A 16760-nucleotide genomic window follows, 5' to 3' on the forward strand; every position below is an offset into this window, starting at 1 on the left:
TTTAAACCATGCAAATAAAGTCTTCTAGTATATATAAAATATAATATTATATCCTAGTCATAAAATAATATAAAATAACTATATTCCAAGTTGTTTTCATTGGAAAATTCTTGAGGCAAAGGATTTTTAGAAATCTTCTTCATATATTATCCAACTATAATTCATCAGTTTTTCTTATGAAATTAAATTCCATGTTATTGCATTGTTTGTTATTTAAGACTTGGATGGACTTGTTGATTGTTTTCACAAGTTATGTAATATAATATGGTTTAAGTTTCTAAGTTGAAAATTTTTTCTAGCTAAATGAGTTTAGGTTCAAGTTGCTCGAGATTGAATTATGATTCATAGTAGTAATTAGTTTCTAGCGTTTAGTCCGTTAAAAGGAAATATCGATAACCTAGGCAAATATTATAACACCGAAATTGAATCTCGACCCTTTAACACGGATTTGAATCCTCGTCCCGTCTGTGACCCAAGATTTTATTTGATTACAACATTAACTTCGAGACATAAAATCCAACCTCACTCAAGACCTGACCTAAACCTTACCTCGATCCCATCTCAAAACTTGTTCCTCGTCTTGACCCTGGACATACTATAATCAAACCAAGCAATCGACCCTAACCACAACCCAAATTTCAAGACTAAATTAAGATCTAACCTCGACCTTGATCTCGAACAAAGATTGTAACCGATTTCCAACACAAACCTAACCTTGACCATGAGTCGGGAGTCAAGGTCAGGTTAAATGAGTTGGGGTCAGAGTTGAGGTCGAGACTAGAGTTATAAATTATGTAGTTAGTCATGGATTGAGGGTCGACAGTAGAAAATAGGGCTTGAAAATTGAGTCCTAGATTAGGGTCAAAACCAGGAATCAATGGCGAGAGTCAAGACTCAGAGTCTCAAGTCAGGTCAGAGTTGGGTCTTAGGCTAGAGTCAAAATTGGATCATAGGCCAAGAATGCCAAGAATAAAAGTCGGATCTCGAGTCGATCTCGGGTTGGGTCAAGTTCAAGATCAACGTCGCGAGTCAAATCTTAATTAGCGAACATTAAGCAAGAGTCGGGTTTTAGGTCGTAGGTCCTATTTAGAATTAGGACTTGGGAGTTGAGTCATGGGTCAAGATTGGATCTGAAATTTGAGTTGAGTGGTGACTGGTGACGCCGAAAGAAAGTTCTAAAAAATATTTTCTCATACTTTATGTAGAAAAACTATTTTCCTTAAATTTAAGAAAAATTAATCCAATCAAACAAAAATTGGAAAAATATTTTTCTTCGTATCAAAAACACGCAATTGGTTTTTACTAGCTTAGTAATCCAATAAAAGCATTTAACCTAGTTCATTCAAAATTACAATGAACACTCATCCAATTCATTATTAATTACTAGAAAATCAAAGGCCATTCAAATTCATCACATATTTTAGCCAATTATACTATTAGCCAAATGACCCAAATTGGATACAAAAGAAGAGTGGAGGAAAAAAGTTTAAAGAATAGCCAAATTGTCCAAAAGAGTAAATAAGAAAAAGTTTAAACAATAACCAAATGGACAAAAAGAGTGGAGGAAAAAGTTTAAAGAATAGCCACATTGTCCAAAAGAGTAGAGGAAAAAGTTTAAACAATAGCCACATTATCCAAACAAGGTAAAAACAGAGTGGAAATGGAAGATGGAGAGCAAATCAGTGTTCAGTGAGCAGTTAAAATTTTCACTGATACACAGAAATCTCAACTTTAGCCCCTTTTTTAGTTTTTTTTGTTCCGTTCGCCTGAATTATCAATCAGAAACGAATCGTAAAGAGGATCTTCGTCTCCGGGAATTGCCGATCTCAGTTCAACACATGTTTTCTGCAGATCGGTAATGGCGAACTTCTTAGCTCAGTTTCAAAGTATTAAAACTACTTGCGATCACGTCGTCATTGCCGGTAAACAAATCTCATCACTCATTTCTATTTCATACAAACCCTAGCTTAATCGTAGTAGTAGTAATTTGAATTGTTGTTTTGCAATGACTGGCGGTAGCACCGGCTACTGCCGTTTCAACTATATCAGCAACGTGATGGATCAGTGTCTCCTAGTTTTGGATCATTTTGAAATGCTTACTAGTTAGTTATATGTCAGATATAGATAGCCAATATTGCAGAACTTGATTAATCTATTGAAATTAATATAAACTTAAATAATAGCGGAACACAATGGATTGGAAGGATCTAAATTGGTGATACTAAGTAGTTTTGGATTACTGCATTGTTTTGTAGTTACAGTTAATATTAGGTCCAGTGTTTTTTAGGGTAGACTCCATGTTGAGTGAGATTTAGGGAACATCTAGTCTTAGACAACTCCCAGTTTACCTTAAAACACAAGTTATTTAATATCGAAATGAAATTGGCTAAATGGATTAAGAGAATTTATATAGCAGAATGGAATAAGCTTGTGATTGAGTGGTAGTTGATTGGAAATGCATGTATATGAATGATGTGATACAGCTATGGGTCGTAAGTCTGTACACTATCAAAATATGGTACCTGTACTTGAATAAGTCACCTCTCTCCTTTTCTTTTGAAGGGGAGATATGTTACTACTAATATCTTGTGCCCTTTTTTGCTTCTACTAGTCTTCTAGAGTATAAACCTTAATTTGGAGCTCCGTGAGCTTCTATGACTTGTGAGTCTTGTAAATTTTTTTTGTTTTTTGTGCATCATCTTGTAAGTTGCTCCACTTCATTTTTCCAATAAATTACTTTGCAGTTGAAGATGTCAGTGATTTATGGCCTCTTGTAAAGAAAGGGTTTGAAGACCATTTGCCATTCAAGAGAGCTTTTCTAAATAACAAGACCCGCAATCCTGTGCTTGTGGATGAACTGCCAGCTGAATACATATTGACCACAGATTCAAGACTTCGTAGTCGATTTCCTCAAGAGCAATCATTATTTTGGTTCCGAGAGCCATACGCCACTGTGGTTCTTGTCTCTTGTGAGGTAGAAAGCATACTTGACTTTTTAAAGTTGAATTTTCTATCTTGGCATTGTTGTTCAATATATAATAGCCTTGAGTGGGTTGTTGTTGTTACTATAAAAGATGCAGTTGTTTAGAATTTGGAGAGATGATGGTGTGTATTGCAACTGAACAGTGAAAGATGTTTATAGAGAAAATAACATGACTTATCTTTCCTATAAAAAAGGACAAGTAAAGAAAATATGTACTTAGCTTAATCTGTGCAATTGTATTATACATTTCAAGTATTTTAAATGATAATGCATCCAATGGTGTGAAATAATGATCAGGGGAGAACCATGAGGTCTTTAGGTTCATATCATAACGGAGACAAAAAACACTACATTATTTCATCCCATCGGCATAAATCTTCATGAATAGAGTTGTCCCAATATCTTTTCAGTACTTTCAAGTATCCCTTGTCATATTTACTTCATCAAAAAAAAAAAGTATCCCTTGTCATATTTACGTGGACTTATTCTTTGAACCAAGAGACTGAATAGTGGAATTAGGAATATTATGATTAAAACTTAAAGGGGCAAGTGGAGCTACCGTTGTTAGCTTATATTCTGTTTCGAGAGGACTTAACTCATATATGGTTGGTGGCTGAAATGGAGGTATTTTTTGCCAAGTTGCATCTGTATGGAGAAAACAAAGAAAGTAGGGCATATCAAGGGAAATAATAGAATCAGACAAATTATATGTGTAGTTAGTAAGGAGGAGGCCTCTACTTGGTTATACCCATGAACTGAGTTAGTGTAGTGACCCATTCAAACTCATTTTCTTGGATATTTCTCCAGTGGTGGCAGATAACATGATCTTACATTTAAGGTTGCTGCTTATATTTCAGCACTCATCTGTTGTAAAAGGAATTGAAGTAGACAAGAAGTTCCAGTTTTGCTAAAAATCTTTGGCCTCTTCAGTGAGGTAATAATTGGCAGTTAAGGAACACCCCTGACATGCTTTCACCTTGGTGCTTCCAACTTTTGATGGTCCTTTGAGTTTTATTTTTGATAACTCAAGTTTCTTTGACAGCCTCTTCTAGCTTAAACTGCTTAATTAACATCCAATATTTATTTTTACTTTTGCTTTTGAAGATAGTTTTTTGTTTGTATACTGTAGAACTTGATGATTCTTTTTCCTTTTTAGGATCTTGATGAGTTCAAAACTATTCTCAAGCCACGCCTAAAGTTAATAGTTCAAAATGATGAACGGGAATGGTTCATCGTGTTTGTGTCTAAAGCAGCAGCTCACAATGATCAGTCCACCAAGATGGCAAAAAAAGTATATGCTAAACTTGAAGTTGATTTTAGCTCCAAGAAGAGAGAAAGGTGTTCCCCTGCTACAAATTGTATGAGTTCTGATGCAATTAACAAGTGTGCTGATTCAGTGCCACCCATGCATCTCAAAAATTGTTTTGCAAGTCCTGAATTTTCTCTCTTTACAAATAAGTTGACTAAATGGGAAATATCAGAAAAATATTTTATATACTTACAGAAACCATTAGTGCATCTTGTGAGAGGTATAGAAATGTACTCCACATCTCAATCTTAGTTCTTACTTCTTCCAGTCAATAAAAACCATTAGTGCATCTACTTTCTAAAAATCATCATGAAGGACGGTTATGTAGTGTTTCTAATGAAAAGGCTAATAGATAATTGCCATTCTTCCTCTCATGGATTTTGTCACTAAGCTACCTTTCCTTTAACAGGTTGCCATACAGTCAACTTTCACTGCTTGTGGTCTTTTCGGTTATCTGTCTTGAGTTACATTAGTATTTTCTTCACATCTCTATGGTAGTCATCCAGTTAAAGCATCTGGTTAAATAACATGTTAAAATTACGTGAAGTCAGAGAGATTGAATTGCCTTGAGAGGAGACAGAAGTGTTACCCAGCCAATATTTTTGTTCTTCCTTTTACAAATAACCTGGATCTCAACTCCCCAAATAAGTTCCCTCTCTAACCTATTTGGATATATGCTTTGTATAGATGTTGCAAATTAGACTTTCATGGGCCTGATACAAATTTCTGGGACGACTTGGAAGCCAAGATCATGGAATGCATCAGAAATACACTTGATAGGCGCATTCAGTTTTATGAAGAAGAAATACGAAAGCTCAGTGAACAGCGTTTCATGCCTGTGTGGAACTTCTGTAACTTCTTCATTTTGAAGGTAATACTACCGCAACAACAATATTTTCAGTGTGATCCTAAATTTTTTCTTCATCATAAGCAGGATTGTCAGATGCTATCATGCTTGTGCCTGGATTCACGAATATAGAAAAGTTCCTTTGTTTAACAATCTGCACGTGATTTCAGAGATTAGTAAATAATAACTCCAGTTTGGAAAGGCATTTTAGTGTGATATATTATCTATAGAAGATCATTTGATCGTCTTGGTAGTAATGAGTTTGCTTTATGCTTTACATCAGTTAGTAGGTTAGCTTTAGATATCCAAGCGATTATATTATGCTTATGTAGAGTTGCCTCAAACTATTTGCATTATTTGCTTAGAGTTAGATTTTATCGAGAGGATCCATGTTCTGGACTTTCACTAACATTTTTTTTATCATTTAACAGGAGAGTCTGGCTTTTATGTTTGAGATTGCTCATCTCCATGAAGATGCATTACGTGAATATGACGAGCTAGAACTCTGCTACTTGGAAACAGGTGCTTAATGGTTGACTCTTTTTATTTTCCTCTTCATCTTCATGATGGATTAATGTTAATTGTTTAAATTTATTGCTGAAAACATACTCACTTTTCTTGTTTGCTGTTGACCTCTTTACTTAGCCATCTTTACTAGTTTTCCTCCTTTCTTGTCATGCTACCAGGTTTCTTGGTATGAAGGAAAATGTTCTCCTAGAAAATACTTTGTGGAAAATGAATGGATTTTCTTACTTATTTTCTAGTGTTTGGTAAGCAAAGAAATATTGTGCAAGAGCATTTATATGGAATCCAGAAAAACATTATGTGGGTGGGATGAGGTGGGGTGGGGAGCGGTGGTGGGGCCGGTAGGTGGAATGGACAGGGGTGGAGGGAGGAGGGCCGGGAGTAGACAATGAGCTTGATATACCACTGATGGGACTTGTTTCCCCTACTTCCAATAGGGAAGTCATAAAGAGATACTTTTTTCCATAAAAGTCTGAAATAGAAGGAACCGGACTGACGGGCCAGCCCCTTTTTATGCGCTGCTTTACCCTGAAAGGAAAATGAGCTTTGCTCCTGTGGTTCGCGAGAAGGAAAAAGGATGTTGCATCTGGCAATAGATGATAAAGAGAGAGCTTTGTCTATCAATGAACAACAGATTGACGGAGCTCTTGGCATTGCTTTGTTTTTCTCTCCTTCCCTATCAGCGAGTTTCAACCTTTTGTTAGAAATTTCTTAGTTTGCATTGAACCGCTTGCGGAATAAAATCCTGTTCCACAAGATCCTATTTTAGCTATACATCCTCCTTGCATTTATGCCGGAGACGTCGCCAGTGCTGCCTGATCAAGAGATTCTATTTCCATAAGAAATACCATAATTTAGGAATCCTCAAATATCTCTTTAGGGTTTTCTATATTTCTATGGCTATGGCATTTGTCAAACCTACGTATATGTGAATTTGCATCATCTTCTACACTCCTAATGCTCTTCATAAGTCATTGGACCCAAGATGCTTGCAGCTAAACCTTAATATATCACAATCAATTCCATTCCAGCACTTCTTTTGACAGTAAATACTATTTTGATTGATGAGCATTCTGATTTATAGTAGTACTTTGTACTATAAAATTTGGCGTGAAAATACATTGCTAAATCCATATAATTTGATGGCGTGAGATCATTGATGGCTTTTCTTTCTTGATTGTAACATGAGAAACCACTGTGAATTCTGTGATGATATCTATTATGCTTTGCAGTGTACTATTTAGGCTAACTTGATTTGCTCAAATTGTCTGTTGTGTTCTGGTTATGAAGATGCTAAACCTGATAACTGACCCGATCTTTATATGTCACTATTGATTAGTGAATATGACTGGGAAACAGAGGGACTTTGGAGGAATGGACAGCGGCGACGATCAGGCTGCATTGCTTAACCCAGGAAAAAAAGCACTTAACCAGATTGTTCAAGATGATTCTTTTAGGGAATTTGACTTCAGGCAGTATCTATTTGCCTGCCAATCAAATGTGAGTATGACAAGACCTATGATTAATTTAGGCTAGTTTTGGATAAGATATAAATCTTTTCTTATTCAGTCGGAGGAAAATTACTGCACTGCTCCTTTGCATTCATCATCCTTCTTTCTCTTATGGGACATGCCAAAAAAGTTGCCCACAGCAAAAGGTGAAAGGAACTCAAGTGTAATTTCTAGTAATGCTCCAACATATAGGTCTTTTTGGCACTGTGATAGTTGCATTCGTAACTCTAGCATAATGTGCATTCTCAAAGATGATCATTAAAAATGAGGAGGAAGTTCAGTTGATTAACTTGCTAGGGAATTTATCACTTCAATCTTGGATAGATTTATCTGTTATAAGATCTTTTGTTACTTCAATGGTCTACCTTGTGCCACCCATATAATGCTCTCCTCTACGATCTATGAGAACTATCGTAATATTGAGGATCCTTAATGGCTTTTAACTGGATGAGTACAACAAGTTCTTTTTCGCAACCTCTTCTAGTAATTAGTTTTTTCGAGAGTCTACGTGTATGTTGCTGTTTGTATTGCTGAAAAGATTCAGATTATTTGTGGTTGAAAACAACAACAAGCCCAGTGTAATCTCACAAGTGGGGTCTAGGGAGGGTCTAGTGTATGCAAACCTTTCCCCTAAGTCATGGAGGTAGAGAGATTGTTTTCGAAGAACCTTGGCTCAAGTGCATCAATCAAAATAGTTATTATCGAGGAAATATGACGATGAAGAAAAAAACATGGTAACTACTATGGAAAGCAATACAAAAAATACACAAAAGAATAGTACCATCATATGGTAACAAATATCAAAAAACAAGAAACTACATGAAGAAGTTAATACGATAACATACACGGTGCTCTAGGCTACCACCAAGCCTATTCCCACTGAAGAGCGAGACACCGCTCAACTGCCTACTAACCTTCTATCCTAGTCCGCAACCTCTTCCCTCTCCTATCTAAGGTCTCCTTAGTAAGCTACATCATTCTATGTACACCGTACTATCTCATTTTTGTAGTACTGGTTGTTTCTGTTGCTGTAGCTACCTCGTTCTACTTTCATGTGCAGCATAATGCCATGATCCTGAATGTTAACTTTCTCAAAAAATAATGCCATGATCCTGGTATTAATTTATTAAATGTGTAGCTCGAAAAATATAGGACTTCTCAGATATCTGATGAGAATAAGTTCTGAATATGAGGTACCATCAATTCTTGGATGTCGTCATTTTTCATCTGTACCTTTGAAAAGATGGTCCAAGTTCTGTTTAAATGCAGAAGGTCCAAGTTCTACCACTAATCCTATTCCACAGAAAAGTGAAAGAACACTAGACTGCCAACTGACCTTCTACTCTAATGCGTGATCTTCAAACCCTCTTATCTAAGATCACGTCCTCTGGAAGCTAAAGATGCGTCATATCCTGTCTAATCACCTCCCCCAAACACTTCTTCAGCCTGCCTCTACCTCTCATGATGCCCGCCCTTGCCAACCTCTCACACCTCCTCACTGAGGCATCTACACTGTTCCTCTTCACTCGCCTAAATCATCTTAGTGTCACTTCTCTTATTTTATCTGCCACAGAGGTCATTCCTACGTTGTCCTAGATATCTTCCTTCCTAATTTTATCTCTCCTAGATATGTTACTCAGACTCTTCAAATTTGCAGCTGCACCAATATCGGTTCCTTAAAAGATGCACTACTTTTGGAGGATCCGATGCGCACCCAGTGACATTTTTGAGGAGTCCGACCAACATAGTCTCCTAGTATGCCCACACATCCACCTCCACCCTTACAAACAATAAAAAAAAATTGAAAGGGAATAATATAGATGATCACTTCTCCTAGCACTTAAATTATCTAAAGCATTATTTTGATGATGTTTACTCAAGATTTATTTTTCCATTAATACCTGCAGCTTCTCTTTAAGCTGTTCCGACCATTGGAGCACTTAATTGATCTCAAGCATTTTTCTGATGATGGTTACTCAAGATTTATTTTTCCATTAATACCTGCAGCTTCTCTTTAAGCTGACTCGACCATTTGAAGTAGCATCAAGGGGGCATTCATTTATTATTAGCTTTTCAAAGGCATTGGCCCTTCATGAGGTAATGAGTTCTCTTTTACCTGCTTCATCATTTCTATCGTCTGTGAGGATTGAATCCTTTTTTATTATTTTATATTCTCTTTTTTTAGTTTTCATTCAATCATTTGCTCTAAAAGGCAACTTATCCAAATGGAGTGGAATGTTTATTTTAATGATTCTTATTGGTCTATCTAGTGGGATTGAGGTGTAGTTGATAAATTGATTTTTCATATGTGCTTCTGTTGTTCAGAGTAAATTGCCCTTCTGTACGCGTGAAGTATGGGTTATAACCGCTTCCTTGGCTTTAATCACTGCAACTGCTTCTCAATACAAAGATGGACAAGTGGCTTCTGACATTGAAAAAGAGTTTTACCGGGTTCAGGGGGACCTTTATTCTTTATGTCGTACTAAGGTAAACTAATCTATACTAAGAAGTATCGTCTGATGTTCTCTGAAGACTAACCTTAAAAGTAATTTGTTGTTCTGATGATTTTGAAATGCTTCTGTTGTTCAGAGTAATTTGTTTTCTGATGAGTTTTGGAATGCTGCTCACGTGTATTTAGCTTATAGGGCTGTCATTTTGCTCAAATTTTCAAATAATTTTGATTCTGGATTCCATTTTTGTTCCTTTAGCTTTTATTTATAAAAAATTACTCTCTGCCTTCCGTTGAAGCTTGTTATGGTTCTGGCAGTTCATGCGGCTGGCATATTTAATTGGTTATGGATTACATATTGAAAGAAGTCCTGTGAACAGGTACTCACACTGTTTGCTCTTGACAACACCCTTTTCTTGTATTGGGGCATTTTTCTGAACCAACTATCTTACAGGAGAGTAATCCAAGTCATACTATAAAGGCTGTTTAATTTACTGAAAGCTCATGTATATTTCATTTGTTTTTGCAGTGCTTCACTTAGCATGCTGCCTTGGCCTAAGCCAGGGGTTTGGCCTTCTCTTCCTTCCGATGCTTCATCTGAGGTGCTTGTGAAAGAAAAGGTGTGTTTTTACTCCTGGTCATTGAAGATAAACCAGAAAGACATGCCCATCTAAAAGTATACCATTCTTTTGGGGTGTGGAGAATGCACGAGAAGAACTGATTTTCTCCTAGAGCAATTACCTAGCTGAAAATTTTAAGATTGGTGATTGCTAAAGTTAATGAGTAGATGCGTATGAAAGGGCTTGTGGTTTGTAAAGTAAAATTCTTCCTTTCTCATCAACCTTCAGACTTTTGAAAGATCAGTTAGGAATTATCCTGTTGGGTAAGAGAAAAACTTACGAAGGAATATGTAGCATATAGGCAACCCACTGACATATGCAAACTGAATATTAAACAACTAAAAAAGCAGAGGTTTGGCAAATCGTTGATGTACCCAAATAGCTAATATTACTTGAGCTGCAAGTAGAAGAGATAAAATTTCCATGTTCTGACCTCCAATATAAGTTAATGGTGCCATTGGCAAGGTGAATACTTTTACAATAGACTGACTAACATTTGAGTTTCTCTTGCATACCTGCGCCCCATATTAATCATGCCATCCTTGGCACGTTTCAAATTTAAAGGTCTGCTTAAGCCAGCAATAATGGGCCCAATATCCGCTTTGACATTATTTGCATTTATGTTTACAATTGAAATGCCTTTTGAAACCATTGGCCACATTTTCTTTGCAGATGATGTTTGAAGAAAGTCTGCGGGTTAAGCATTTTGGTATTCAGAGGAAGCCTTTGCCTCTAGAACCATCTGTACTTTTGCGAGAAGCAAATCGCAAAAGAGCTTCTATTTCAGCTGGGAATGTGTTTGAAATGTTTGATGGACATCCAAATGCAATTGATGGGTAATGAAGATTGATTAAGATGAATGCTTTATTTGTATTTTTTAATTAAGTGCATCCATACTTAACAAGGCAAAGGTTGGGTGATTGGGCTGTTTTTAGATTATCAGTTGCCATGTTTTGGGAATTTTAGAAGTTCGATACTTTCTCGTGTAAGAAGTTCGATGATTTCCTATATTACTTGTATAGGGAGCGACAAGCTTACAACTCCTATTTACATTCTTGACTCAATACGTTTCGGCTTCACTTATCACTATTGTGCAATTGAAAGTTGCTCTTTTTTCATAAACAACAACATATTGTTGGAACAATCAGTAAGGTGAACAATAATGCTACTTATAAACATGCCTGTGCCAATTTAAGTGAATTACTGGAGGTTATAAAGCTGGATAGACTGTTTTAGTTGATTGTTCAAGGCCCCCTTCAAGGTGTAATTAGATGGATGCATGGACAAAGACTATGGCTTACATGAGTGTAAAATATTCTTTTAGTCCAAGAATTATCTCCTTAGAAAATCATTAAGAGAAAGCAGGGTACATAAAAAGGGATGTCTCGTGTCATTTTCATCTATTTCTTACAACTCTTTTGACTAAAGGATGTTTTCCTGAAGCCATATAGTAAAAAATCTAAAATTAGATTAGAACATTGGTGTTAGTTTCCCTAAGAGACTTCACATTTTCATATGTTCTGTTGTAACCTCAAAGGCTGAGATCTTACTTTGTCGTCATCTGGTGACAGCTCAGGTTCAACGTCTTCACCAGCAAAATCACAGTCGATATCAATGTCAAGAACTAACTCTTCTCCTGGAAACTTTGAGAGCTCAATGAGCCGACCTTTGAGGCTTTCAGAAATTTGTGTTGCTGCTGAACATGCTTTGCGGAGTACAATTTCTGATGCAGAACTGTGGAAATCATTGTCTTCTGTCCAGGAATTTGAGGTTCCTATCTTCTCTCAGGGCTATATGCGTACCTTTGAATAGTAATGGTTCTTGGAATACAGTTCTGTATACTACTTGTGAATAGGCATGATACCACTAATTGGAGTTCTGCATATATTTTATTTAATTGCTTGTGAATTGGACACCTTGACATGCATTATTCAGCAGCAGATAATCCTTTGTATTTATGTAGAGTCATGTTTTGTTTTATATTCTTCATTCTTTATGCAATTCTAATCAGTTTTAATCTCAGCAAAAATACCTGGAGCTGTCAAAAGGAGCTGCCAACAACTATCATCGTTCATGGTGGAAGAGGCATGGAGTTGTACTTGATGGTGAAATTGCAGCTGTGTTCCATAAAAACAGAAATTATGATCTTGCTGCAAAATTGTATGAAAAGGTTTGTGCTCTTTATTCTGGTGAAGGATGGCAGAATCTTTTAGCTGAGGTCCTTCCCAATTTAGCTGAGTGCCAAAAGGAACTTGGTGATCAAGCTGGCTATCTATCTTCATGTGTAAGATTGCTCTCATTGGATAAAGGATTGTTCTCCAGCAAGGAACGTCAAGCATTTCAGTCTGAAGTGGTTCGTCTTGCTCATAGTGAGATGGAGAACACCGTGCCTCTAGATGTGTCCTCACTGATAACATTTTCTGGCAATCCTGGACCACCACTGCAGCTTTGTGATGGAGATCCTGGTACGCTCTCCGTCGTTGTATGGAGTGGATTTCCTGATGACATTACTCTAGAATCACTTAGTCTAACTCTCACAGCCACAACTAATACCGATGAGGGTATTAAGGTATTCTGTTTACTCTCTATAGCATCTCCTCAAGTAGTTTTTAGAAACTGCATCTTCTAGTGCAATAAGCTTTTATGAGCTTTTTCTCAGGCAATAAAAAGATCCGGTGAGACGATATTAAAGCCTGGAAGGAATACAATCATGATCAATTTACCTCCGCAGAGACCCGGTTCTTATGTTTTGGGGGTTCTTACAGGGAAAATTGGTTTACTAAGTTTTAGATCTCACAGCTTTTCAAAGGGTGCTCCTGCAGATAGTGATGATTTTATGAGTTATGAGAAGCCAACAAGGCCAATCTTAAAGGTAAAGGATCTTTTATATAAGTGGAGAGACGAAAAAATGAATTGTGAAGGCTGGGATGTGTATTCCACAAGGAAGAGTGCCATCCTTCGTTTCTATCCTCAAATATTCTTATTGATTCTTTTGTATGCTAATGCTCTACAATTTATTATACAGACTGATTATCTGAAATCTTTCTCAAAAAGAAAAATGATCTTTCTCAAAATGATTATCTGAAAGGCCTTCTATATTTCTTGAACTTTTTTGAAAGGTGTTCAAGCCAAGGTCTCTGGTTGATCTTACTGCTGCTGTTTCATCTGCTTTATTGATGAATGAACCTCAGTGGGTTGGAATAATTGTGAAGCCAATTAGTTACTCTCTCAAGGGTGCAATTCTGCACATAGACACTGGTCCTGGGTTGACTATTGAAAAATCTCATAATATTGAAATTGAGAGGCACGTAATTGGGCGCACAGATGAGTTAGACCATTCTGAAGGTTTTAAAGATGATGACAGTTCCGCAGCTACTCCCGAAGTTAAACAAATGTCTCTTCATGATGGAAATATTGAGCTGCCTGATTGGGCAAGCAACATAACTTCTGTTTTGTGGATTCCTGTGCGTGCAACCAGTGATGAACTTCCTAAAGGTGCTCCTGCAGGTGATGATTAATAAACTAGTGGTGGTTTAAACAGCATAGTCACAGCTCCATAAATCTGTTTTTTCACTTCCTAAACACCTGTTTTACCTATCAGGTGCAGTTGCTCCGCAGAGACAGAACCTAGTGGAGGGACTGAGAACAATAGCTTTGAAACTTGAATTTGGGGTGTCACGGAACCAAATATTTGAAAGGTTAACCTTCCCCACTTTTCATTTCCTACTTCTAATTTTTGGCACATTTTTATGCATATTCTTGTCAGTAAGACTAGTCTGGAATCTAACTTCTTTGCAGGACAATTGCTGTGCACTTCACTGACCCCTTCTCTGTAAGTACACGAGTTACGGACAAAAGCGCTGATGGAAAATTGCTTTTGCAGGTAATCTTTTTCTGCCACTAATGTTTGGTGGTGACTTTTTGGGTGGATGGGGCGTGGGGGTGAGCAGTTACAGGCTAGAGAAGTCATTTTCTCTGTTGATCAGTTGGTTATTTATAAGTATTTTGGATGTCAGGAGTATGTAATAGAAATAGAGAAGAAAAATAAGTGACAAAGAGAAGAAAAGTCATAGGAGATGCAAGAAGCCATCTGAATTTGCATCCTTTGTGTCGGGATCGCTGTTGCCAGAAATGCAGACGGTTGTCTCTGATGTCTGTAGTTCTGTGTTTTACGGAATTGCGTCATTTCAGAATCGAGAAATTGATGACTTTCATTAATGCTAACTCTCATTGTTACTGTTTCCTGCTTTGTCTAGGTGATACTGCAATCACAAGTCCAAGCTACATTGACCATCTATGACTCTTGGCTTGATCTTCAAGAAGGCTTTGCTCACACTGGAAATGGTGATAAAAAGCCAATATCTGGATTCTTCCCCTTAGTGATCTCTCCGAAATCTAGAGCTGGGATTCTCTTCAGTGTATGCCTGGCAAGTGCACCAATAGAAGGTATGCCCTGTTATATTTTCCCTCTTAGTCACAGACTCGACAGTCAATAGTTTTTGTCCTCTGTTATGTACTGATACCGATTGTAGGGAGCCTAATTATTGCATATCATCCACTACACTTTCTGCAATACTGGGGAAATCTTGGACAGCATTTTTTTCCCTGCATGCTTCTGATTAGCTATCGACCAAAAGCAGAAAATAAGAGGAAATATCTTCTGGAGTCTACTAAGGATATTTCTTTGTGGACAGTTGATAGGGATTAAATTGAATTACACGGGGGAGGAAAATGCATGCTACATACCTTTTTCGAAGTCTTGAAACATATCGAACTATTTTAAGTAGCAACTTATGATATTTCAAGACACTAGGTTTCACTCTTGCCTTTTCCTTTTGTTGTTTGCTTAGAAGAAGCTGAGATCCAGTGTCCTGAGAGCATTTTAAATATTAGATTTGGTATTTTGGGAAATAGAGCTGCTGGTGCCCATGACCCCAATGCTGAGGAACCAAGTGGACATGATGGATCGACTCAGAGTCTGATTTTCAAGAGCTCTCTTCTTTTACAGAGACCTGTGCTTGACCCTTGCTTTGCAGTCGGTTTTCTACCTCTTTCTTCAACTGATCTTCAAGTAGGACAGCTTGTTAGCATGAGATGGAGAGTTGAAAGGTTAAAGAGTTTGGAGGAAAATGCAGCTTCTGAAAACAATGTAAGTACTGATGATCTGCAATCCTCTTTGGCAATTTCTGTAACAAAGTTTATCGATCCTTTCTCAACTTTTCATTAGTGCGGAGCTGTTTTTACTGTTGAATTTTCCTTTTTCCTTCTAATCAATCATCTGGGTAACTTACTGGATTCGAGTTTCTCGTCATCTACTTTAGACCCGTCAGGAATCTTATTATTTTCTATTGAAATTGTGAAACATAGGAAGTCATGTAAAATTCATAATCGAATCTTGGCTGCTGCTGCTGCACATGTATATCTTTTTGATCTGGTTATTCTTGTAAATTTCTCACATCATGTAAAACTAACTTGTGATACCATATATGTCAAAATGGGACAAAAGACTTCCTTTAGATGACAAGTGCCTACTTTTTTGTTTCTCTTTCAAGGATGATGTTCTATACGAGGTCCATGCAAATTCAGATCACTGGATGATTGCTGGGAGGAAAAGGGGACATGTCATACTCTCTACAGAACAAGGTTTCTTCAAGTCATTTTGTTTCATTGTTTTGACTTTCAACTTGTATTACTGTGTGCTCTGCAGGTACTCATACTTGTTGTGTACTGTGACAGGATCGAGAATAACTATTTCAGTATTATGCTTGCCGCTAGTTGCTGGATACGTTCGTCCTCCTCAATTGGGATTGCCAAATGTTGATAAGGCCAATATTTGTTGCAATCCTCCTAGTCCACATTTGGTGTGCGTCTTCCCTCCAGCTTTAAGTTCTTCTTTCTGCATACCACCCTGAAACCTTTGGTCATCCTTTCCTCCTTTCTCATTAAAAGCATGATGAGCTTCACATGGATGGTTTAACTTGGGTCTTGCCAGTGCTTGTACAATATGTATTCTCTTTTCTAAAGGAAGCGAGTTTTTTTTAGTGTCAAAGATGTAGACCTAATGTACAGAGAACAGTTTTGCTTGTACAATAGATGAGATTCTGAGAGAGAAATTATTTGTAAACGGAACATTAGTAGTCGGGGGAGATAAATGAATTAAAGAGTTTTAAGTGATTATTGGCATATATTTTGTTGGTTATTTTTGTGCTCCTTGTTGATCCTTTTGGTTGAGCTTAGATGATTTTCCAGTCATCATCATATTGAAGATCACTAATTGACCAAACTTTCACAACTTCATCGTACGAGAATCAAATATAATAGTCTAATTTCGTATATCTAGGTGATCTTCGTCTCTCGAAACTTTACCTTTAGCAGGCGCAGGCCTGGATCTTTGAAAAACTCATGGAAAATTATTTAAAATATAAAAATGAATTGCATATGACCAAGAAAATGTTAAATAATAGAAGGACGTTTTTAGGCAACTTCTCTAAACTTACGAAGTGATATATGGAGTAT

General features: G+C 37.0%; 1 protein-coding gene and 1 pseudogene across 2 annotated transcripts; one reads left to right on the top strand and one right to left on the bottom strand.

Moving 5' to 3' along the window:
• Positions 1–1656: 1656 nt before the first annotated feature.
• LOC101247141 (trafficking protein particle complex II-specific subunit 130 homolog) lies at positions 1657–16443 on the top strand. Of its 2 annotated transcripts, none has more exons than XM_004244152.5 (21): positions 1657–1922; positions 2745–2974; positions 4140–4321; positions 4980–5163; positions 5571–5661; positions 7004–7164; positions 9183–9272; positions 9501–9662; positions 9943–10004; positions 10154–10244; positions 10917–11080; positions 11816–12014; positions 12268–12813; positions 12904–13116; positions 13364–13751; positions 13846–13942; positions 14043–14127; positions 14501–14690; positions 15095–15393; positions 15797–15887; positions 15981–16443. In XM_004244152.5, exons 1-21 carry the CDS (start codon positions 1859–1861, stop codon positions 16154–16156), a joined length of 3765 nt encoding a protein of 1254 aa, XP_004244200.2. In that variant the 5' UTR covers positions 1657–1858; the 3' UTR covers positions 16157–16443. The 2 variants fall into 2 exon arrangements, with proteins under 2 accessions (XP_004244200.2, XP_010324353.2); XM_010326051.4 differs by having other exon boundaries at positions 15098–15393.
• LOC112941904 (uncharacterized) lies at positions 5893–6847 on the bottom strand (annotated as a pseudogene).
• Positions 16444–16760: the final 317 nt, after the last annotated feature.

Source organism: Solanum lycopersicum, chromosome 7, assembly GCF_036512215.1.
Source record: "Solanum lycopersicum chromosome 7, SLM_r2.1".
Taxonomy (NCBI): Eukaryota; Viridiplantae; Streptophyta; class Magnoliopsida; order Solanales; family Solanaceae; genus Solanum; species Solanum lycopersicum.

What these genes read in the sequence shown, in the direction of transcription:
- LOC101247141 (XM_004244152.5), top strand. Translation starts at nt 1,859, where the DNA reads ATGGCGAACTTCTTAGCTCAGTTTCAAAGTATTAAAACTACTTGCGAT. An exon ending in CGATCACGTCGTCATTGCCG is followed by an intron (nt 1,923 to 2,744) that starts GTAAACAAATCT and finishes ATTACTTTGCAG; the next exon opens with TTGAAGATGTCAGTGATTTA. An exon ending in GTAACTTCTTCATTTTGAAG is followed by an intron (nt 5,164 to 5,570) that starts GTAATACTACCG and finishes ATCATTTAACAG; the next exon opens with GAGAGTCTGGCTTTTATGTT.